Source organism: Montipora foliosa, chromosome 8, assembly GCF_036669935.1.
Source record: "Montipora foliosa isolate CH-2021 chromosome 8, ASM3666993v2, whole genome shotgun sequence".
NCBI classification, from domain to species: Eukaryota; Metazoa; Cnidaria; class Anthozoa; order Scleractinia; family Acroporidae; genus Montipora; species Montipora foliosa.
The window spans coordinates 17,158,669-17,182,691 of NC_090876.1; the positions used below are offsets into that span (position 1 = coordinate 17,158,669).

At 40.3% G+C, this 24,023-nt stretch overlaps 1 protein-coding gene and 1 long non-coding RNA gene across 4 annotated transcripts in view; one reads left to right on the top strand and one right to left on the bottom strand.

The window, feature by feature from the left end:
* Positions 1-6,786, top strand: part of LOC137968157 (uncharacterized) — an 8,227-nt gene extending 1,441 nt beyond the window's left edge. The window contains exons 1-2 of the long non-coding RNA XR_011116636.1: positions 1-399; positions 2,097-6,786. The exon at positions 1-399 is cut by the window's left edge and continues 1,441 nt beyond it. This is a non-coding gene — a long non-coding RNA (uncharacterized lncRNA). The remainder of the gene's footprint in view (positions 400-2,096) is intronic.
* Positions 1-22,310, bottom strand: part of LOC137968156 (aminopeptidase NAALADL1-like) — a 32,191-nt gene extending 9,881 nt beyond the window's left edge. The window contains exons 1-4 of one of the 3 annotated variants that reach the window (XM_068814784.1): positions 21,612-22,310; positions 20,868-21,022; positions 10,629-10,842; positions 9,040-9,237 (exon numbers count right to left, since the gene is read on the bottom strand). In XM_068814784.1, coding sequence (XP_068670885.1) covers positions 9,040-9,237; positions 10,629-10,739 — 309 coding nt within the window. In that variant the 5' untranslated portion in view covers positions 10,740-10,842; positions 20,868-21,022; positions 21,612-22,310. Of the gene's footprint in view, positions 1-9,039; positions 9,238-10,628; positions 10,843-17,370; positions 18,207-20,867 lie in introns of those variants that run through there. The other 2 variants (XM_068814783.1, XM_068814782.1) reach the window with 2 other exon arrangements.
* Positions 22,311-24,023: the final 1,713 nt, after the last annotated feature.

Here is a 24,023-nt window from a genome sequence, read left to right on the forward strand (position 1 = left end):
ACTGCTAGGCCACACGCCATGTGAGATATCGTTGCGGCGTCGTGACGCCACAAAACCCACTTTGCACAAAGACTACAACAGTTGATGTGCCTCGCATGTCCCGGTAACGTCGCTATTGTTTGGCGACAATTTGCAATCGAGATTAAACGATATTCGGGCCTCGGACAAGATTCCCTGAACGACATAACCAAGGGAAAGCAAGCCGCTTCTCGAACAACAACAATGCTGTCTCGGAAAACAGACAACGAAGAGGACATTTTTTTTTGTCTAAAGGCCGCTACTGGAAGCAGTACCCGCGAAAATAATTCCCCCAGTTGAAGACAAACTCACAAAAGAGGAAAATCATGGGAAACAGTGGCAACAACTACAGCAAATGAATCGATTTTTAAAACTTTACAGGTAAGCACTTTAGCCGAGAATATGCCGAATGTCATAAATTATTTAATATTGAAGACAGCTTCGTTCAAAGCTGGCCAGTTGTCACGTAGACTGTGCTAATGGCGCAAAGTAACTTCTGACGCAGAAGTCTTGCGCACAGTTGCTGGGGAGAAAATTGAGTTCACTTCCCCGCCGCACCAGACCTGTTTTAAGACAAATAACTTTTTAGCGCAGAAAAATGGTATAATTAACATTTAGTAGCCAAAAAAGTTATTGTTGAGTCTGTTTCGGAGCAAGATAATTTTATCTCCACCATACGTCTTCGGCCCAAAGCAGATGGGTCACACAGACTAATCCTGAATCTGAAAAGTTTAAATAAAAATGTGGTATATATCCATTTTAAGATGAATTTAATTTGAACTGCTTTTAGCTTCATTAATGAAACCCTGTATACGTATGTACTGTGTATTAAAGGGTGCCTATTACTCAGTTCGGGTGTCACCAGAGCATCAAAAATATCTTAAGTTTCTTTGGAATTGAATTGTTTATAAATTTATATACCTTCCAAATGGTTTGGCATTCTGCCCTCGAAAATTTACTAAACTGATGAATCCAGTGTTTTCCTCATTGAGACAACAAGGTCATCTGCCATCTTGTTATATTGATGACTCGTTTTTAATAGGAAGCAATTATACCGAATGTGCCTCTAATGACATTGATGCAATAACATTGCTGGACAATCTCGGTTTTGTTCCTCACCCAAAAAAAAAGTCACTTTTCATACCCAAACAAATTCTAGTATTTTGGGGGTTTGTTTTGAACTCAATCCATATGACAGTGTTAGTTACTTTACACAAGGCAACAACTTGAAGAAAGTGGTAACACAACCTCTGTCATGTAAAGGATTGTTCATTCGTGAGGCGGCACAAATTATGGACCTCATCACATCTAGTTTTCCTGGGGTAATGTATGACACTCTACATTTTCGCATTACAGCACATAAAAAATCTGAAGCCCTTAGACAAAATGCTGGAAATTTTGATGCCTTTATGAGCTTGACACCATTTGCTAGAGAGGAGCTTCAGTGGTGGGTTGACTGTAGTGGAGTCAATAAAATAGACAGATCTGGCCCCAGTTGTTCAAATGTTGGATAGCGCTATCCACCGGATAAATCACTATCCAGCGGATAAATCCTTGCAAAACCAATTGAGTTATCCAGTGGATAGTGATTTATCCGGCGGATAGCGCTATCCATCGTTTGAACAACTGAAGTTTGACCAACGCATCACCATTGTGACTGATGGGGGAGCGTAGTAAATGACCTCTACATGGGGGCTCTAGGCAGCTACAGAGAAGGAAAACCATATCAACTATCTTGAATTATTAGCAGTGTTGTTTGGCTTACAAGCTTATAAACAACTAGTATCAGGAAAACATGTCAGAGTACTGGTTGATAAAAGAACAGTTCAGGTTATAGTTAAAGAAATGGCTCACTGTTGCCTGAATTCTGGGGAAAGAAAGCATTGAGGCAGACTCTGAATCTCGAGAATCTAGGCGTAACACAGAATGGTGCCTTAACAAAACATCATTTCAGCAATCGTGTGCAAAACTTTGTTTTACCCCGAATATTTCACATCATCCAAACCCGGAAGCTTTGCTGTCAACGCTTTTCATTTGCCATGGAGTAACTACAAGTTTTATGCTTTTCCTCCATTTAGCATAATAAACTTAGTCCTTCAGACGATTCAGAAGGAACAAACAGACGGGATTGTGGCTGTACCCACTGAAGTGACCCACCCAGACATGGTGGCCAGTGGCAATGATGCTCGTCCAGGCACGAGTGGTTTTGCCGGCGACCGAGAGCGCATTATATCGAAAAACACCCACTTCACCAGGAACTATCCCTACTGATGTGACACTTATCCGGGAACATCTCCAAAACAGAGGCCCTTTTTCAAGAGTTACTAATATCATGGAAGATCAGGGACCCCAAACCTATATGAAGGCACCTTATCAAAATGGAAGCTATACTGCAGTAAAAGGGAAGTTTATCCATTAAGGCACGGAGTGCATTATCCACTATAATTACCCTATCAAACAACATATCTTTTGAGAACCATCCTAGTGTGTGTATATTTATGAGGGGATTCTATGGAACTAGACCAAGGCAACCGAAACACCAAGAAATCTGGGATGTTCGTACCGTCCTTGATTTTCTACAAACACTAGATCCTGTTGAAGGACTCACTCTTACTGAACTTAACTATAAAACGTACTATGCTTTTGGCTCTGATTTTAGCCCAAAGATATGCGGCAATTGGAGAGCTGCGAGATGTGGCTTCGGAGAAAAGTCCTGAACATATCTTTGTTCGACAAAGAGAGTGATGATGAGGTTACTTCGACGTGTCGGTAAGGAAAGATCAATTGTAAATATCATTAATAGGAGACAGAAAGCCTAGCTGGACTGCGTCATGGTGATCTTCTCTGTCTAGTGGTTGAGGAGAGAGTGGAGGAGGGAGGCCTCCTGGGAGACCCAGAACAGGAGCACTGGACAGAATAAGGAGCGGCAGCTCGTATGAATCAGTAAAGAGACGAGATATGGAACGAAAACTGCAAGGAAGGACCTGCCGGCGGGCAGAGCACACACACAACACCACACGTTATTGTGACTAGCAGTACAAATCAGTGATACTATTGTTCTGTATTATTATTATTTTTTTTTATTGCTATGGACACCCCCGTTTTGTTATGTAGCAGTCTTCGAACACTCCAGTAAACAGTTAGTGGTTTTCACTAACGACGCAAGCACAAGTGTCTTATGCTAAATGAAAACGAACGTCCACAGAAGCATCAAAATCAACCACGACCTTCGCCATTTTGTTCAAATGCTCAGACATAGAGAATCTGGAGCGAGTGGTTGAATTGGTAAGACGTAACAAATTTTCTTGTGCTTATGCTGTGTTTCGTTTTCACAAGACATAAGCCGTACGCAAGCACACGCGCAAACACAAGAAAGGAAAAAAAAAGATTCTTATGCCTGCCCTTGTGTTTACGTTTGCGTCGAGACCGTTTTTTCACGGTAAAATGAGAGCTGTTCTGATTGCACATATGCGTCGCAAGTGAAAACCAGACTTAAGGTGCCGGATAAAACGTAGAAAACCATCTTGCCTCTCATTTGCTTCGTAATAAAAAAAAAAAGAGCATATTGTTTCATGCTTCGTTCTATAGGAAACTTCACCGCGGTTTACAAACAATTATTTTGTTATGTAAATTTTGCCAACCACAGAACAAAAGAACCTTTGTTTCGACAAAATAGATCTCTGGTTGGCGCATAAATGACAATAGGTGACGTAACAGTGAGTATCGCTATTAGAAACTGAGTTAATTTTCCAGCAGTCCTGCACCTCACTCATTCGAATGTTGTCTTCTGTCGAGTCATGAGAAAGGATGCTTTTCAAACTCTTTTTACGTGTCTCTTCTAGCTTTTATATTTCTGGTTTTGTGCTGTGCTGCGCAATTTGACGAAACTTATGAAATACCTTAGTGAGAAGGTTGTTCGAATTCTCACGTGATAAAACGGCCATGTTGGTGCCAAAACGATTAACAAATGTCACGCAAATTTTGCATTACAACAGAGTTAAATCCCAAAAGACTTTTTCATCAGGTGCAATCAAAGAATAGATGCACGCTTGAAGAAAGATATTCATATATTTTCATATGGTTGATATCTTTTTTTGTGCACTGCGGTCCCTTGGGAAACTGTATTGCAAGGTCGTTAGCGCCTATTTACACGTTGGAGTTTCTATTGTTTATGCAAGGGTTTTTAAGGTTGGTTGTTCGCGCCACTTTCCATTCACGCTAGCGACCCAGAACTTCGGTCTTTTCTTGTAGAGATTTACTATGGAGAACAGCGACAGTTGCTCCTCGTATGCGTGCCACTCGCCCTCGCACCCTCCCACCCTATTTATTTGTCCTTAATTTTCTGATACTGCTTTGTCTCCGTTTCAGGCCGTAGAGAGTCTAACTTCGATCAGAGCAAGTGCTTCCGGTGCCACAGACTCGGCCACTGGGCAAGGGATTGCTGTTATGCATGGCTCAGCCAAGGTGGTGGCGGATCCAATAATGCTAGCATGGCCGACGTGCCTGGATTTACCTACAAATGCCACACCGGATAAAATCCAGGACAGTGAGTCCTCTTCTGAAGGTTACGAAGACTTAGTTCAGGTACTGCGGGTTAATGACGCGTGCGAATTTGACGATAGTAGCAAGTTTGAGGTACAGGTTAAAGGAAATTTGCGTAAGAATTTGCACTTCTGGAGGGGCATCGGTGCATCTCCTTTCATTTTGAGCGTTATAGAAGAGGGTTATAAGTTACCTTTCTTTGCTTTTCCGAAAGCCGCAGCTTTTAAGAACAATAGATCAGCGCTAGAGCATGCAAAATTTGTTGAGAGTGCGTTAAAAGTGCCTTTGGAGTCTGGCCGCGTAATTCGGTGTGCCGTACCCCCGTATGTCGTCAACCCTCTTTCTGTATCTGTGCAGGCCAACGGTAAAAAGGGGCTAATTTTGGACTTGAGATACGTGAACAGGCATTTGCAGAAAAAACGTATAAAATACGAGGATTGGAAAGTGGCCATTTCATATTTTGAGTCGGGGGCTTACATGTTCACATTCGATCTTAAGAGCGGTTATCATCATAAAGAGGTTGCAACCGATCACCAGTGTTACCTAGGTTTTTTCGTGGGTTGACCCCGTTTCTAGGAGACCGCAATTCTACCGATTTACGGTCTTGCCCTTTGGGCTTTCCTCCGCGCCACATATTTTCACTAAAGTTCTGAAACCACTTGAGGTTAAACGGGGCACGCATTGCTCTTTTCTTGGATGATGGGTGGGGTATAGCCAGTACGCGTGACGCATGCGCTTCCCTCAGCATAACGATTAAAGATTACTTGCTTAGTGCAGGTTTTGTGTCTAACGATGATAAGTTTGTTTGGGAGCCTTGCCAAAGTATTCTCTAGTTAGTTATTATATGGCAGTGATAGTGGTACTATTGAAATCAGTGAGAGAAGAGTTGCGAAAATAGTTTCAACACTTTGCTCCATCATGGATTGTGAGTTTGTGATTTCTGCTAGATGCCTAGCCTCGTTTACTGGGCAGATAGTTTCTACTGGTCCCGTGGTGGGGAATGTAAGTCGTATTATGACGCGACATTGTTCTATGTCTTCTGCGTGCGCACCTTATTGGGATGCCCTTTTAGAACTGGATCAATACACGAAGGATGAAATTATTTTCTGGAAGGAAAATATTGATTTTGTCAAGTCCAGGTTTTGTTTTTTGGACAGAAAGCCTCACGTGTTTGGCTTTTCTGATGCCAGTGCAACTGGTTGTGGCGCAGTTATCTCTCTTGATTCGCAACGCGTTTGTCATAAGCTTTGGGATTCCAGCAAGGCCTCCAGAAGTTCGACTTGGAGGAAACTCCCTGCCATAAATTTTGCAATTGAGTCGTTTAGTTCTGTGCTCCCATGTAAAAATCGGAGCCTACCTAAGGAGCAAGATTAAGCTGGAGATTCAATGGATACCCAGAACTGAGAACGAGAAGGCGGACTTTATTAGTCGCCTTATCGACGTTGACGACTGGCAGCTAATTGAGAGCTTCTTCGCCACTTTAGAAGAAGCCTGGGGACCCCATTCGGTTGACTTTACAACGCCAAAGAGAAAAATTTCTTCTAGAGATTCTGGAATCCTGGAAGTGCCGGTGTTGATTTTTTTTTTTTCGTTCAGAGCTTGGAATCAGAGAACTGCCTTGTGGTTCCGCCAGTAGTGCTTATCGCTAGAGTCCTACATTACCTAAAAGTTCAAAGGGCTTTGTTAACACTGGTGATCCCGTTTTGGCCATCGTCTAGTTTTTGGCCTTTAATCGCCTGTACTTATACTGCTGCTTTGCAAGGTTACGTTCTGGAAGTTGGTTACCGTGCTCTCATGTATGGCAGGAACACAAATTCCCTTTTGGGATCGAAATGTTTCCGTGGGCAAGTTGCAGGCATCAGGTTTGATTTTCGTTCAAGAGAAAAAGAGAATTACATATTTCGAAGGTGAAGTAGCTACACATGATGTGAAAGCTGGTGTATGTATATGAGGAAAACAAAAAAAAAAAAAAAAAAAAGAGGAAAGTACGTGAAATAGAGCTGATAAACCAGGTATGAAAGCAGGTCGTGGGTAAACCATGAAAGTTGAGAGACGAAGTAATTCGTGGATATGGTGCCCTTACAATGATATTGAGACTAGCTTGTTTGAGGGATAAAGCTTGAACGTATGGAGATTAAAAAAGGGTAAGAAATAGAAGAAGGTAAAAGTAAAGAGAAGTGGTGGAGAATAATAAGAGGATAAGCAAAAGGAAAAAAAAAAAGAAAAGAAAGAACAAAGGCAAAAAGGAACACAGAGGGAGAGGAGAAGAAATAAGGTAGGAGAGAGATTGTTGATTGTTGCAGTGTAAAAGAAAAAAAAAAAGGAAGGAAAAAAAAAAAAAAGAAAGAAAAAGAAAAAAGAAAGAGAAAAGAGAGAGAAAAGCGTTCATTTCTTTGGAGAGGACGAGATTTTTTCTGTTTCTTCCAGATTGTCTTCGCTGCCAGGCCTTGGAAGTTAGCTCCCGCTCAGGTCATGGTCGATAGGTGTGTTTTTGTCAAGATGTTAGTAAAATCCAGAGCTGATTCAACCGCCAAGTAGTATAAGAAGATTTCTTGCATGGTGCGGGCAGAACTATGTCGCTGACAGTTATCCCTTTTCCCCTTCTGTAGTGACTCTTTATTTATTCCAGCTCTTCGCCCACCAACACAAGTCACACTCGGTTCTGGTCATGGTGCATGCCGCCCTGAAATGGTTCCACTCGTTTGTTCCTATTAACGGCCCAAATCCGCTAGATGACGAGTGTGCCAAGAATGTTATCGAGTCGGCAAAGAGGAGGGAAGGCAACCCCATTTTGAAGAAGGACCCGATCAGCACGGAGCTCATCAAGAAAATAATTAACAAATTCGCCTCTGAAGGGGCTTCGTTGAAGGATTTGAGAATTGCTGCGTTGTGTACTTTAGGTTTTGCGGGTTTCTTCCGCTTTAGTGAGTTAGTAATATTTTATGTAAGCACATAGTTTTTCTTGAAGATCACATAAAAATTTGTTCCCCATAGTAAAACGGACGTTTACAGAGAAGAAAATTTGGTGTACATTGCAAAAACCCTTTCCTATTATTGTAAAGTCTCTATTTTGCTTAGATACATGCGTGAAGCGAAGTTGACTCCAAAGAGCGATCTTCCGTTGTTCAGCCATTTAAGTAAGACCAAGTCGGGATATATGATGTGTTCTTCGAGATTTTCTTATTCGAGGTGCCGGGAAATGTTCAAGGAAGCTCTCGGGGTCCTGGGAGGCGATCCAAAGGTCTATAGTCTGCATAGTTTACGATCGGGTGGCCATGGGATTACTTCAGTCGTGATAAACGACGATTCCAAAGTTGTTTCCGACAGATTATTGAAATTGCACGGCCGATGGAAAACTGATGTGGCAAAAGATATGTATGTTAAAGAGGCCCACTTTAGCCGTTAAAGTGTGTCGCTTAGCCCAGGTTTGTAATGTTAAGTTCCGCTTGTTGAAATTGAATACTTCTTGTATACTATGTCCATTAAAAGTTGTGTTTTGGGTTCGCTTGCGATCCTCCCATACCTGTGGTTCCGTTTGTTTTATGGATCTATAAGATGAAAATGATTTACGTTCGTTTGAACGTAGTGAATTAGAACGTAATAATGTAAGCAAATGGGCAAGCCTATTTTGCTGCTAAGTGTTAAATGACATGTGATTGACATGGACTTCACAGGTCGGTGCCCAATGGGAATATCAAAATTCTGCCGGCAGCACTACTGAAGCGACCACAGCGATCTTATCAAGTCCGTCCACAAAAAGGCTTAAAAGATCATCTACCCTGATGCTCCATATGAAACCGCCCTAGGACTTGCGCAACTTGACCCCTTACATAGTCGCAGAGAAGAATCATGTAGGAAATTTATAGCAAAATGCAAAAAGAGCGGCCTTCTTATGAACATTCTTCGGCGCCCTATAATTAATGAAGACAATTATAACTTGAGATCTGGTAACCAATCTTATATGCCATCTTGTAGAACCAAAGGTTTAACATTTTTGTCACCATAAAATGTTAGGAAATATAAGGTTATGTATAAGTAGTATATTTGAACTTTCTTAATGTAATCACTTATGTAATTTATTACGAATTTTTTCCTATTTATATGTATTTAGTGCTGACAATCCTGTAATTCAGTTTTTACTGCAATAGTTGATTATTAAACGATTTATTGACTGATTGATTGACAATTGTATTAGGGAGTTAGTTGTTGTTACTGAAGTACAGAGGAGTTAACCGAAAGAGTGTTAGAGATGATTTCCGGTCCCTGGGAAGTTCCTCTAACAAATGATTTATGTCCTTCTGTCGATATCATGCCTCCCCTAAAACTCCTTTCTTTATCGATCGCCTGCGTCTAGGGGTCTCTTAGCTGAACTAACGTGATTTGATTCCTATTATATTATCAAAAAATGTCGGCGAAGGTAATTTTCTTCGCTCTTTCAAAACCGGCTTGATAATGACAAGATATTACTGGAGCACTTACCGCCGGATAGAAGTTTTCAAAACTTCTACTCAGGACAATGCTTCCATTTATAGAGATGCTGCTATTGTCCAACTCCTCAAAGTCAACTTTATTTCCTTCGTTGATGTAAATAAGTTTTCCTGTAGCAGTGCCGTTCATTGAATAAGCAGTGTAAGGTGTGAACAGAGTCCGGTTGTTAGTTCCGGGACCACTTGTGACCTATGATAATTAAAATCAAATATTCACTTCTCAACTTGTTAGTTCAAATTCGATCATGACGTTTGTCAGGAGAGGAGAGGACCAACGTCACTTTCATTACTCATTGTTCAGTGGATCGTGATTCAATCGTGATCGTGATTGTCATTTGTTGGTAATCGCGATGTGATCCTAATCGTGATGGCTATTTTTACTTGTTGTTACCATGAACGCGCGGTCTACTTTCATATCAATGGACCAATAAGGCGTGGTCTTTGAAATAACCACGCAGAATGACACGTAACCAAAAATACTCTTCAAATAATTTTCATCGGAATGGGAGTCTCTCACACCTTTTACTTTCTACCAATCACTAATACACGGTGATTACAATCTTGTAAGAAAGAAACGAGGAATTTGATTTCTGTAGAGGTGACTGCTTTGCGTATTGTTAAATCTGAGTCCCAGGCAAGATTCTAATAATCAATGGACTAACCATTTAGCTGTAAGGACGCAAGTGGAGCTTCACTGTGCTCGATATTGGACAAACGGTCCCACTGGTCTGCGGGCAAGTAGCAAAATCCTATGCGCCTGAAACCTTTTCACATATTTGGACGTCGCATGAATTTAAACGTTAGAGAACTCGTTTTAGTTGATCCATGGTTAGTTGAAACGATTTAGTTTGTGCGAATAGGGCATTAGCTGATCTTAGTATTGCCAAACAAAGTTTTCACGAGATCATCTGTTAGGCGCCCCTATTCTTTCAGATCCAGAAATTAACAGTTCAAAATGAGTGCATTTTGTAAATCCAAGTTACTAAACCGCTTAGTATTCTATGACTTGGGTACAGACCTTAACTCCTCGTTATGGTATGTTTTCCCACCATAATGTTGTATCAGTCACTCCTTTAAATTACCAATGATCAATTCTTGAATCGTGTATAAGGAAACCTTTTACATTTTTTTTTTTCATTCACGTATGAGTTTTCTCACAGAAGGCATTCTACTATTTAAAAGTTGGCTTCAGAGGGTAAAAGAACTTGTTAAGTCTTGTTAAAGCAATCAATTTCTAATCCTTTCAGCTTTGATAACAAGCCAGTTGTAAGACATCAAAAGCTGATAAATTCTTGGGTAGCAAAGGCGCTAATAATTCCATACAATTCTTTCGAATTTTCAAAGCATCATTGCTCAGAGGTTATGTGGTACATCACGTTCAAATTTTCAGAGAATGCTCGTTTTGCAATGCACTTTCAATATTCAGTACTCTTGGCAAAAGACGTAAGCAAAGATTTCCCTATTGCATTGGATCTCAGTGGATAAGATGTACTTTAAGTAGTAATAGTGTTCAAGGTTCAAGTTTCCCTGATCAGAAATGTCAAAACTTCCTTATTTAATCAAATCATTGGCTGTTCTTACCTCTAACTGCTGAGTTATGTTCTTCACTATTGTTCCATTACCGTTCAATATTGATATCATGTTTGGTTTGTCTTCCATTGGATACGAAAGCAGAACTTTGTACTTTGGCATCTCAACTTCGTCGAATCCATATTCCTCCCATTTGCTTGCCAAATAATCTGCTAATCTTTGTGATCGTTGCTTGCCAGCAAGATGAATCTGCTCGCTAAAGTACCTGTAGAACATAAATAGAATATGAACCTTCTGCATTTAAAGAACATTGCCGAAGCAGAGATTGACCAAGATTTTAACACCACCGAGACGCTGAGAACATGCAAAACATACTCAAAGACAAAATCAGTTAGAAACGTCTTTCTATGTTTGTTTGTTTGCTTGATTGTTTGTTTGTTTGTTTGTTTGTTTGTTTACTTCTATGAGTAGGGACATGTATTCTCTGCTAAAGGGGGACACTTTTTTTACCGAATACATTTCAAAATAGGCCGCATAAAACGCCGTTTCGTCGTTGCCCGAACAGCTGGATGGCCGAGTTCAAACAAGCCCGAGCGTCCGCAAGAGTTGTATGTTGGCAGAGCCGCTAATATAATGTTGACAAGTATTACTGCGATCAACGAAGGCAAGGAATTCTCAGATATGGAAACAAGTCACAAGTCATAACCTTCGCATGGCGAGGAGATCCCGCATGGCTTCGCTGTACGACCGGTGTGCTGTGGCTCAGTTTTGCTATTAAAAAATCTTGTAAGTGTGTAGTGTTTTACGGTTTGTTCAGTCCATGTTAGTCTTGTAACAGTCATATTGTGACCTTTTTTCAGTGAATCTTCCTTCTTCATGGAAAGATTCGGAGTTACGTGCAAATTAGAGCAGACAAAATGAAAATAAAGTTCAAGTTTAAAGTATCGAGTGGACGCTACATGGAACTTTCTTATTTATTCGTTGGCCTGACGTGTAGGTTGCCAGTCCAGTGAATAGGTCAAGAAAAAATAACTGCTAGGAACAAATATAACGTTGGCATTAAATTGGACTGAACATTGTATAAAACTATTAAGTTCATAATTCTAAGACAATTCTTCGAAACAAGAAAGTCGAAATTGTGGACTGAGCCGATTGGCGATTTGAGCGGCTCAACGCTCGAATAAGCTCTAAATGGCAACTCCCTGTAGAAAAAAATACACTTTGCAGCGCGTTCGCTATCTGGCCATATTGTATCCTAAACGCGTGACAGTAGGGTGACGTGACAGTGGAATGATGTGAAAAATACTGGAAGACTGAAAATAAAGAGAATAAAGACGCGCAAGGTGTATTGTTTTCTGCGGTGAAGCTATCGAAAAGGTTGATTTTGGAAGGCATTTAAAGATTAGTCTCTTACATCGCCACCAATGAAAACCCAGGTTCTGTGCGAGATTTGTAGCCTTACCCCTCCCCCTACAACTGTTTCACAACGATACGTAACACAATCATGTGTGAATCAAATTACTAAATAAGGACATCAACGCGTGCGAGATGGATAAGTGCTGTGAGCGAAGTAAGCAAGTTATCGAGTACTGAACGGCGAGTTTTGGATTAAAACAGTGAAATTACAACGCAATGTGTGATTTCTTTTGGTGCCGGGAAAAGGAAACGCCGCGGATGCGTTGAAAAACCGGTGGAAATTGAGTGCAAAACAAGAAGGAACGTGATCGAAGAGCAGTCGTAAACATGGAGGAAAACGTAGAAGATACGGAGAGGAAATTACCGGCCGAAATCGACAAAGATATCGAGAAATTGGTAGTACTACCTTGAGCAGACGGATGAACTGATTGAGGACTTTGTGGAGATTGAGGTGACAAGTAAGCGAATGAAAGCCACCTATGACAAATTGTGATCTTGTCGCCCACGTGCAAGAGGTCAAGCTCGAGGAGTTGAAACGCAGAGAGCTATTCGTCAGTGGAAAAAGAATACGGAAGAACAGTACGTTATGTGGTTACAGCAAATGAAAATGGTTTACAGGTCATGACTCAGAGAAAGAAGGAAACCGAAGACGAAATCGAGCGAAAGAGAGCCGACGAGCAGGCGTGTGAGGGAGTTGGAGTGACAACAAGAGTTGCGTGACCAAGAACGGCGAATGTGGCGAGAGAATTCAAATGACAGAGGGTAAAATTGAGATGGAGAAGACAGCCAAAGCCAGCTTGACAAAGCTTCCTCAATTGATGTTAACCCCCTTTAAAGGCAGCGCCGCCGATTTAGTCGGCGTAAATTGACAGCAGGCCGATTTGTGATGAAGAAAAGTTCGACTATCTCCTTGAATCTGTCGGGCCGAAACTGAGAGACAGGGTTGCAAACCTCAAACTGAATAACGTGGGATACAAAATGGCTTGGGATCGGCTCATGAAAGAGTATGGGCAAAATAAGGTAGCTACAGTGATGAACGCACACATGGATGAAATCATCAATTTGGCTGCAGTGAGGGGATCAAATTACAGCAAGGTTCAGGAATTCTAAAAGAAACTTAGTAAGAACAATGACTCGCTACAAACCCTTGAAGAAGGCAACAAGCTCCACGGGTTTGTTATGACGACACTTAACAAGTTACCACAAGTCAAGCCTGATCTAGTGAGCGTGGACTAGAATTGGGAAGATTGGTCAATGCAAGATCTGATAGATGCTGAACAGAAGTGGTTTAGAAGGAAAAAAGTGGAAAACAACACTGATTATCCTAGGAAAACTGAGCGGCATTGGTTCGCGCAGAAAGGAGAACAGTGAACGCCATATTGCCTTTTCGAATTTCAGCAGAAAACAAGGGCACATGGGTGAAAACTGTATGGCGGTTACAATGTTGGTGAATAGGAGAAGGCTATTCATGGAGCATAGTTTGTGTTTTTTAAAACACCAATTAAAATCGTGGACGTTCAGGCCACAGAGCACAGCAATGCCGACAGCGACATTTCCAGAATTGCAAATACAGAAATCATTCGAGCATATGTGACATAACGACAGAGGGAAAGCAGGGGTCTGAACGAAGTACCGCTGACCGGTTGCACCACGTATGCAGAGGCGAAAGTGCTACCCGCTTTAATCCCCGTCAGAATTAGAGAGGAGATTCTTTGGGCCTACCTGGACACTGGCTCAGGCGTAACTTTATTTCAAGGGAAGCAGTCAAGGAGAGTACCAAATACACCTTATCCTTGGAGTAGAATCAGGAAAGAGAAAGTGTTCAAAGGAAGGCCTGGAGAGCCCCTGGTAGAAGAGACCGTGGGTCTTGGCGGAGATGATTATAGAAGTAATAGCACCTGTATATATCTCAGAGAGGTAAATGAGTGTGAGAAGGTTTACAATTTCGATGTACTAGGGATTGAGAATAGAGGAAAGGCTAATCAGCTGGATGTACTGCGTGGCTTTAAGGAGAACGTAACTAGAAGAGACGATGGGAGGGATGAAGTCAGTTTCCCTTAGATTCCAGGAGCCATATTATTAATTAAGCACAAACGAGGACTTGAGCAGGAAGCGATTGCAGAATTTAGAGAGTCGACTATCGAAGAATGAGGAGTTAAAAGAGGAATATGATGACATCATCAACTAGCAGCTGAGAGAAAGCATAGTAAAAGAAGCTCCTTTGAAGCCAAGTGCCGTAAACACGAAGGTCCAGTGCTAAGCCCAACCCATCAGCTAACATCATAAACGATTGCATGTTCACCGGTCCGAAGGTACAGCTACTGCTCTGGTAAAAAATGGCTAAGGCACGCTTGTCTGCAAACCTACGTATCGGTGACACCGAGAAGGCATTCCTTCAGATAGCTGTGAAAGAAAATAGGGATTCGTTTAGGTTTCTGTACAATGTTAAAGGAGAGAAAAACGACCTGCAATTTACGCGAGTACTCTTTGGAGTAGAAGCCAGCCTTTTGGTGTTAGGGGTCACTATGCAGTATCACCTTAAACAGCAAGAATCGCAATTTGCAGATACATTAGCAGCACTTAAGGAGAACAAGTATGTCGACAACCTTATGTGAACGGGAGAAGAACCAGTAGCAGCTGGCGTAATTCAAGGATGAAAGCACAGCAATCTTCAAGAGTGCTCAATTTCTAGTTCATAAGAGGGAATCCAACGTTAAATCCTTTGAGAATGAGAACATGCCAGAGGTTAGTAGTCTTACCTCTCCCACTGTAGTCGTTTCACAACATTCTGCAACTCTCAAATTACCAAATAAGGACATCAACACGTGCGCGAAGTTAGCAGGTTAGCGAGTACTGTACAGCGAGTTTTGGATTAAAACAGTGAAACTACAACGCAAGGTGTGATTTCTTGGTGAACAGTTCGAGTGTTTAAACAAGTGAGGTCCATTATCAACACTCCAAAAAGACAAAACCGTAAAAACGATCTGTGTGTTATATAAGAGAATTCTTGTTTACAATTTATCTAGCTGATTATAAAAAAGGCAAGTTCGATTTGTGTGTAGTGTGAAGCCTTCAGAATACAGCAGTTATGTATTTCCTAGCTAGGGTGTTGTATTTCAACCATTTGCTAATTTTAGTGGAACGTGTGAGGTCAAGATCAACATCCTCAACCACCAAAGACGATATCACGTCCCAGTATAAATTCTAAAACCTTATTAAGATTTACATCTTAATTAATAGATATTTGCTTTTTCCATGACGTGGTTTCCTTTATTTGAAACAAATGATTGTCGTTTTACAAGATGTCAATCATGGACTTCGCCGTAAAAGCTATATCGTTTTGCTTGTTTTATCGATGAGCTCTGCTTCCTACTGTATACCGACCGTCGTCCGGTTTAGATATCGTCTTGAAAATGAGGAAAAGGGACGGCATCAAAGCAAGAGCTTTTCTTTGTTTCCATCCCTGAGTTTTCCAACCTTTGCCAGTGATTTTCTCGAAACCTTGTCGTGATACGGGGAGTTTTCCACGATAAGGACCATAACCTGCCTACATCTCGAATTTTGAGATTTTTTTTTTTATGTACAGAGAAGAACCTCTTTTATTTGTCTAGCAGGCTGGCAAAACACTAAGACATGTTTTTGTTCATTCTTTGAGAGCTGTCGCAACGTTGCGTAATGTCACTTATCACGTCTGCGTTCATGTTATTTATCATTGAAATTGCTCAAAATCGACCCCCAGCACATTGCCATCTGGATATGGTGCTGTACCCCGATATCAATGACACTGATCGTGTGGTGCCTGCCAAAACGACCGAGTCTTAAATGAGCTTTTGGCCCGAACTCGTCGCTACGTCCTTTGAAATTCACTTACCAGTACTGTTTCAGAGACTATTACAGTGGGGCCAGTGTACTGTATGTGTTAAACATTAACTGGCTTGTCTGTCACGGTTGTGTTGTTTGGAAACACGACAACGCCAACATTCAAACGTCAAGTGGACTCATGTGAGAACTGAACTTGATTTATTGCTACCCGATAAGCATATATTTTCATAGTACACCACTTATAAACCGTTCTTAAGAATAACATGTGAGGGAGTTTCTATCCCATATCTCGAAGCTCTGCATTTGTACGCTTTATTTTCAATGGCTGCAGTACCTTACCAGTTGTATAATTAGTGTTGCTGACGTGAAGATTATGTTACGTTACTCCGCTGAAGAAGCCTTTACAAATATTTTCCGTGTGTTCAGTTTTTATACATGCAAAGATTCCAAACCACAAAAGTAGAGAACAACAAAACGAAAAGCTCAGGAACGTGATTTGAAAGAAGATAGATCATGCTGCCACGTCTTTTCATTTACTTTGTTTCGGTTTTCAAAGTTGTGTACATAATTAACAGGATGCACGCATGACAAAGACAAGCGACCAACAATGTAAACATTTCAAACTAGGATGTCAGAAATGTGCAGGCATAACAAGCACTTGTACTGTTTCCACGAAATCTCTATGCTTTTATTTTCAATAATCTCAACGTTGCTATGTGCCCAGTTGCCATGGAAGAAAAAAATCCATTAAATCAGCAATAAAAGCCAGAACCCATGTTTATCCAAAGGGCAAATTAATTTCAACACATTTCATAATAATTACAGTTTGTGCGGTTTTTGTACAACTTAAGCTGCGTTCTGTTGCGCGTGAAAGCAATCACCCAATTTAATTGACTGACTGCATGGTATCTGACAGTTCTCATTTCCTTGTTTTCTACTTCTCTATTTCAAAGTAGAAAATGTTTTTTTTTTAAACCAAACACATTCGAAATTTCAGTCATTTGTGTTATTAAGGAAGTTTGTTAAACCCGAGTGTTTAAACACAAGAAGTGGTCAAACGCAAGATTCTCCTTAAATTCAGCAAATTGGGAACCGCTAACAAAGGACCGACAGAAAAAACCAGCGAGATTACTTCATTGATATTTCACTTTTGATTTACAGAATCAATGACAGGTTGCTCCTTTGCGATTTTAATAGCTTGGTTATCCTTTCGTAATGATGCGGAAAAAAATCAGTGTTTCTTAAGAAATTTGCCTCTCATGAAGACTTCAGTAAGATGACAATGATAAAACAAAAAACGGGTATAATCCTTTAAATTACTTAAAGAAGCCGGCTCTATGCGATTTCATCGTTGAAATCAGTGATTATTACGAAAAATCTCTGGATCCCAGTTGTGATTGTCTCCAACGACAGTTCATAGAGTTCAAAATAACGGGATAATATTTCCCTTTAGAAATAGGTGTGCGTGTGTGAACCGCGAACTTCGGTTGCATATCTTGTCGTATTAGCCATAAACCAAACAAAATGTACCCAAAATGTGGCAATTACTGCATACCTCAAGTTATTTCGAAGTTCTTCTACGCTTACTTCCTTCTCGAATTGGCTGAAGATTTTTTTGACATCGTCAAAGTTTGGCTGACGGTCGTTTGTTTGACTTCTATTTGCATTCGAGTTGCAGTGTCCGCAGATGTCATCACTGTTGTTGCCCTTTACAAAGTAGCCGAGCAAAAAGCCTCCACCCACGGCTAGCATCACACATAGGACCACAACAGCAATCAGTCGCTTGCTGAAGCGAGATGACGTGAATTGAATAGATGACACTGAGGAGGCAAGTCGCAGTTTCGAGCTTGTCAACTCCATTTTCTGGAAATCCCGAGCACACCAGTTTTCGTGGCACAGGAGCTTTGAAATGGCAATCGCGCGGTTGCGTTCTCGGATATAAAGCCGTGTGCCTCGTCAATCCTCTTGACACCACGAACGTCATAGCAAAGACAACATCACTTGAGACTGTCATTTATAAGAACTTAACAAGTTTAATGTGGTACCACAAAGTTGAAAATAGAATACTTTCCAATCCTCTATTTATCATGAAGGCTAAACCGCTTAGGAGAAATATTCATGTTTCCTCAGAGACTGTGGGCCAAACAGCCCAAAAAATATGGGTTGCTAAGTGAATTAAAATGTCCTAATGTCTGAAGCACCGAATGAGGAGGATGAAGAAATGTTGGCCCTACTCAGTTAATTCGAGATCCAAACTTATACATGTTGACGAAAGAGGAAAGAAATTTATTCGCTCCTTCACTTAAAAGGCCGACAGTTATCAGTGGTAAACGGGTTTTTTATTTTATTTATTTGGCATACAATGATTAAATGGAAACGTAAGAAGCAAAAACACATCATCTGTTGATTGATAAAACCACCAAGAAAATACAAGAGATAATTTTGGTTTAACAGAAACGCACTTTCACATCTTGCGTTGAAAGGAAAACGAGTGTATCTTAGTGTGTAATGAAAGTATATCTACACGAGGAAAAGCTGTTGGGTAAAAGAAACCACAAATGCAAACAAGACGCCAAACAAGATAATGGCGTCAATGGGATTATAAATGCAGGCACAGAGATGGGAAACATATATGTATCAAACTAATCGGCAAAGAGTTTTCTCAAATAGAAGCATCGTAGGAGAGGAACGGCTAAGAGTCCTCCCCTCCCTTGTTTCCGTCTTATTTTTGGTCACTTTTGGAGCTTTTTGATTTTACACCAAGGCGTTTTCAACGGATCGCTTTAAAAGAGACCACAAATGTTTATCAAAAAGCTTCAAAATACAATGAAAATGATTTTACACCAACTGACTCAGGCAAAAGACCGACTCCTAAATTCGACGCTCCGTGCACTCGACAAATTCAACTTCTCCGTTTTCATCATTACACTCTACTGGTTCATTTTCACAATGAAAGTATGGAGAATATACCGCCGCCAAAATCGTGCAAGGCGCATTCTGACTTTTGTGTCTCCCGACGGTTAGGGATTAACAGGATAAACCGTCATCGAAAAGGGATTTTCGAAAATAACTGTACAGATGTACTGAAATCATAGTAAGTGTATGTGTTATATTCCTGACAGGCAGTGGTCGTACGAAGAAAACGTCAAACAGAGAGAACACCAACGACCGCCTTAACGACAGGAACGTGGTCAACTTAAACATTTCACGGCCTGAAAAGTTTTGCTCTGCAGCTTGACCAATGAAAGGTAACAACAGATGTTTGTGATAGGCCTTTCAATTTTGCCAGAAGTATGACCCCCAACCAATCTTTTTTTTTTTTTTTTCTAGAAGGAATTTTGATTATCGTTTTTCAATCAAAACGTTGAGAGGCAGTTAAAAGTGCAGTTGCTTTTGCATGAGAATCTGTTTACTCGGTTGTTTGAATAAACAACTTTGATTACGATTTGGACGTGATTCAAGTTAAATCGCGTGACCACCAAAGTAGACACCAAAGGATATTTTATTGAGGTGGCACGGTTATGGCATGATAGATGATTAATCTTAGGAAGGAAAAAGGGCGTTTGTAATTACGAACGGAAGAGCAAAAGCCGTGATCGGCAATTCGCAAAACGCTCCGCAAACAATTACAAAAGAGGCATTTCAATATTTCAGCGAATATTTTTTAGGTATATCACACTTTCCTTGTCAAATTTGTGAATATTTACGTTTACTCTGTTAAGTTTCAAGGCTGGCCCCAAACAAAGACGTATTTTGTTTTTATTATGCCGCGATCTGAGCTACGCTCGTCAGACTCCCACTGACTCCACTCGACTCCATTTATTTTGCCTTTTCCTGTCAAAATAGTTTCTTCTTAAGTACTTCAGCAATATACATAATATCATGAAGAGTAAATAAAAATCCACTGAACTACAGGCTAAATTATAATATTTAGATGAGATTTATCAGCTTGCTTCCGTTATCTGATAAAGAGTCTATACTTGCTAGATCACATCGTTTTCCTGTGATATTTTGACTAAAGAAGGAAAACTCGTGTAAAGCGTAAAAAAAAGGATTTTCCTTCTCAAGTTTCTCAATACACTTTCTAGAGGAATATTTTCCTAATTCGTAGGACATTTATCCACCAAAATTCCCTCTTGAACTTCCTTGGGAGAAGGAGTAAAGGTCGCTATTGTATAAAGTGTCTTTACTTCAATCGGCTCCATGAAAGATTAACAGTCATGACAACGCAAGGTTTTTATTAACAATTTGATCCACAACAGAGCAAAAACAAGATTTTCTTGACAACCACGGAGCAATTCAGTGCTTGTTGACCCTTCGAAGGTTATCATAGCGTCTGTAACCAAAGCAAAACGTCATTACTTTTAAGCGAGTGCTTGTGTTACTGTTAAGCCCTGTAATATAACCAGGTTTCTTAGGGACACCAAAACAAAGCTCTAGTTCAGTCAAAGCGTTAATCTTCCAGCTCTTTGCTTGAGTGCGAGGAAGCTTGCCATTCACGGAAGAGTGGTTTGGAAAAAGCGAGCAGAGCTAAAGCCGGTCTCCTATACGGTCACATTAATTCTTACTTATCGATCTCTTTATGGAGAGTGTTAAGCACCTTTTACGCCCGGTAGCGGTGACGCAGAAACAGTAAGTATGAAACAAGGTTAATTTAACCTCCAATAATAATAATAATAATAATAATAATAATAATAATAATAATAATAATAATAATAATAATAATAATAATAATAATAATAATAATAATAATAATAATAACTTTATTTCAGTCTCAATCTTCTAGCTAGCCTGTAAGAGGCTTACTAATCGGGGACACTATCCTACATAAAAAATACAATAATCTTTCGAATTTACAATAATAAAGTCTTTAGGCTACAATGGCTATATACAATAATAAAGAACATATCTAGAAATATAAAAATCCTTCGGCTACAACCACTATATACAATAATAAAGAACTTATTTAGTAACTAAAACTTATTTAATTAGGATCTATTATTTTATCCGATTACAAAATTTATATTTAGCAAGTGCATGTGGGACAATTACCATTACAAAAGTCGTTTTCCACCAGGCTAGCGAGATTTCTTTTTCTAATATTGGCCATTAAGGCCGTTAACTTCTGTCTCTCTTTGTCTCCTGGGTTAAGTTTGGAACAAAGTCGTGGTCCAAAGAACGTCAATGAATGTTTCCCATGCCTGACACTGTTGAATCGTGGGATATAGAAATCAAAATTTCTCAGATGGTAATTAGATGGCGTTTCGCTGAATAGGTCCAGAATATTCTTAGGGAGTAACTTATGCTTGACCTTGAACATAAATATTGCTATATCTTGAAGACGCCTATTATATAAGGAAGTCAGATTACCACGTTTTAATAAGTTGTTGTGTGACAAATTCCAATTACAGAAAACCGCCCTGAGACCTCTTTCGTTCACGCTTTCCAGTTTCTTTCCATCCGACGGCTTACAAAAATGCCAGACTAGGCTGCAATATGAAAGCTGAGGTAAAATCGCTTTCTTGTAAATCTGAAGTTTAGCTTCGGTAGGGATCAGTTTCCTGAGCCTCATTAAAACACCAATCAGCCTACTTGCTTTTTTACAGTTAGCTGAAATATGTTCTGACAAATGCAGATCCTTATCTACAGTGACACCTAATAATTTAAGTCCCTCAGTGATGTTAATGAGATGGCCATTTATGACTAACATCAGCTGAGATGGCTTGTGTTTACTTCCCATAATCATGGCTTGATATTTGTTCAAGTTGCCAACCAAATGGTTTTCTTTTACCACGCCGACATTCGCGAGTTCCCCTTCATACTTGATCCTCTCCATAAGGACATTTATGTTACTATGAGCATAATAAAGTTGGTGGTCGCCAGCATACATTGAAAGACTAGATGAACGGTCCACGTAGACGAGATCATTTTGGCAAATGTTCCATAATACCGGTCCCAAATTGGAACCCTGGGGACAGCCCATATTGGTTGGTTTTCAGTCGCTGACCACAGCTCCTAGTCTAGTCCTTCCTTTGTGGTCCATGAAAAAGTAATGCATTAATGTTAGCGATTCGTTAGAGAGGCCGTATGCCTGAAGTTTAGCCAACAATAGAGTTGGATGCATTGTGTCGAAGGCTTTACTCATATCTGTCGATAAAACGCCTACGGTTTTTCCTGTGTCAACAGCTTGTTTCCAGTCTTCAACTAGACGAACCAGAGTTGACTCACAGCTGTACAGCCCACGATAGGCCGACACAAAGGGATCAAAAATCGGTTCAAAGAACTTCGACATTTGTTTACTCAAAAGCTGTTCAAATATCTTGTCGACCAGTGTCAAAATAGTAACAGGTCTATAATTACAATTACTCTTCTCCAGCGGGTCCTCTTTTTTGAACACTGGGATCCACTCGCCCTTCTTCCATGAACTCGGCCAATACTTCTCCAAAATATATTGATTAAAATTTCAGTAAGTGGACCTGCCAGCTCTTTAACCTCCGATCAGGCTCTATTTTAGTTTCGCGTGGTACGTAGCGAAACGAAAAATAGAGCCTGACCAAATTCCTCTTCCAAATTCCTTCCGCCCACTTTTTCGATTAATTGACATGTCCTTCATCGGCCAATCAAATTTACTTCCATTACACCAATACACGCGTGGACGGCAGATTCACGCTATTTTGTTTTGACCAGAGTTAATTACCGTGGGAGGAATATTATAAACGAATTCGAAAGTTACCGTTGGCTTTAATTTGAGAAAAACACGTTTAAAGCATGGGGAATGTTTTCGACGACTATATTGCGGCAAAGGCCGGTGTAATTCTCCCTCCGAACTTCACTGACAACAGCGACACTTATAGCATCGCAATTACGTCAGGTGGAAATTTGCGTTTTACCAAAGATGTTGTTTCTGACGAGTGAGCGAGCGAATAAGGCTGAAACAACTATTTTGTCGGAACGAGATACTGACAAGGGCCAGGGTTCCAGGCCGAGGCATCATGGGCAACGATGTAGGAGTATATATGATATGACATGATAATGATATGATATGATATTTTATTATTTATGCACGGTAAAATCATCAGCTAAGATTACAAACAATGCTAAAATCTAAATTACAAAAGGTAAAATTTTAAAATGATTACAATAAAATACAATTAAACTATATTAATTCTAAAGCTGCTTTCCATGAATGCCGTGCTTTATACTAAAATATGTCTTTAATCAGATTTTTGAAAAGCCCAAGAGACTCTGCTTGTCTCGCTTTGAGGGGTAAGCTATTCCAGACAGTAGCACCTCTATAGCTGAAGCTGTTTCTATAATAATTTGTCCGCGGAAACGGAACATTAAGCTTTCTTTCAGAGTCTCTTAAACTATAAACAGATTCGCGGTTTGTAAATTTAGAACATAGCTATTCCGGTGCTAGCCCCTGAAGACACTCACAGGCTTATAGACCATTGTGGCCAGCGCAATTTGTTGCTGGCTAACTAGATTTTTCCAGCCTAAAATTTTGAATAGCTCGCTAGCATTTGCATCAAAATTAGAGAAGGTCAAAACTCTGGCTGCTCTATTTTGCAGTTTTTGTAATTTGTCATGTAACGTAATACCACAGTTTCCCCAGACGACATTGCAGTAGTCAAAGTGCGGTTGAAGTAAAGCGTGATAAATAGAGCGCAATGTCGTCTGAGGAACGAGATGCCTTACACGTTTGAGGGCTCCAATTCCAGAAGCTACTTTCTTTGTCAGTTTATCGACATGGCTACTCCAGTTAAGATTATTATCAATAAGCACGCCCAGGGATTTAGCAACAGAAACTTGAGTGATAGGAGCACCATTGATCTCGGGAATTGGAGGATTTGTGAGAGCATACAAGCTCTGCCTTGATCCAATCAGCATAAATTCGGTTTTTGTCATGTTCAGGTAAGTTTGTTTGCTATCAACCATTTTTTAACATTTTCTAGATCATGGTTAAGACTTGATTCTATGTCGCCTGTATTGTCACCCGCATATGTTAGGTGGGTGTCATCTGCGTACATCCATGGCACACAATTCGTTAGACAATTTGGCAGATCATTGATATATAGCAAAAACAACAATGGACCCAAAATAGTCCCTTGAGGGACGCCGCAACTTAGTGAGCAAGTTTTAGAAAGTGATCCATTAATGGAACACTTTAGAGTGCGGTTGTCCAAATAGGACTTAAACCAGTTGTAA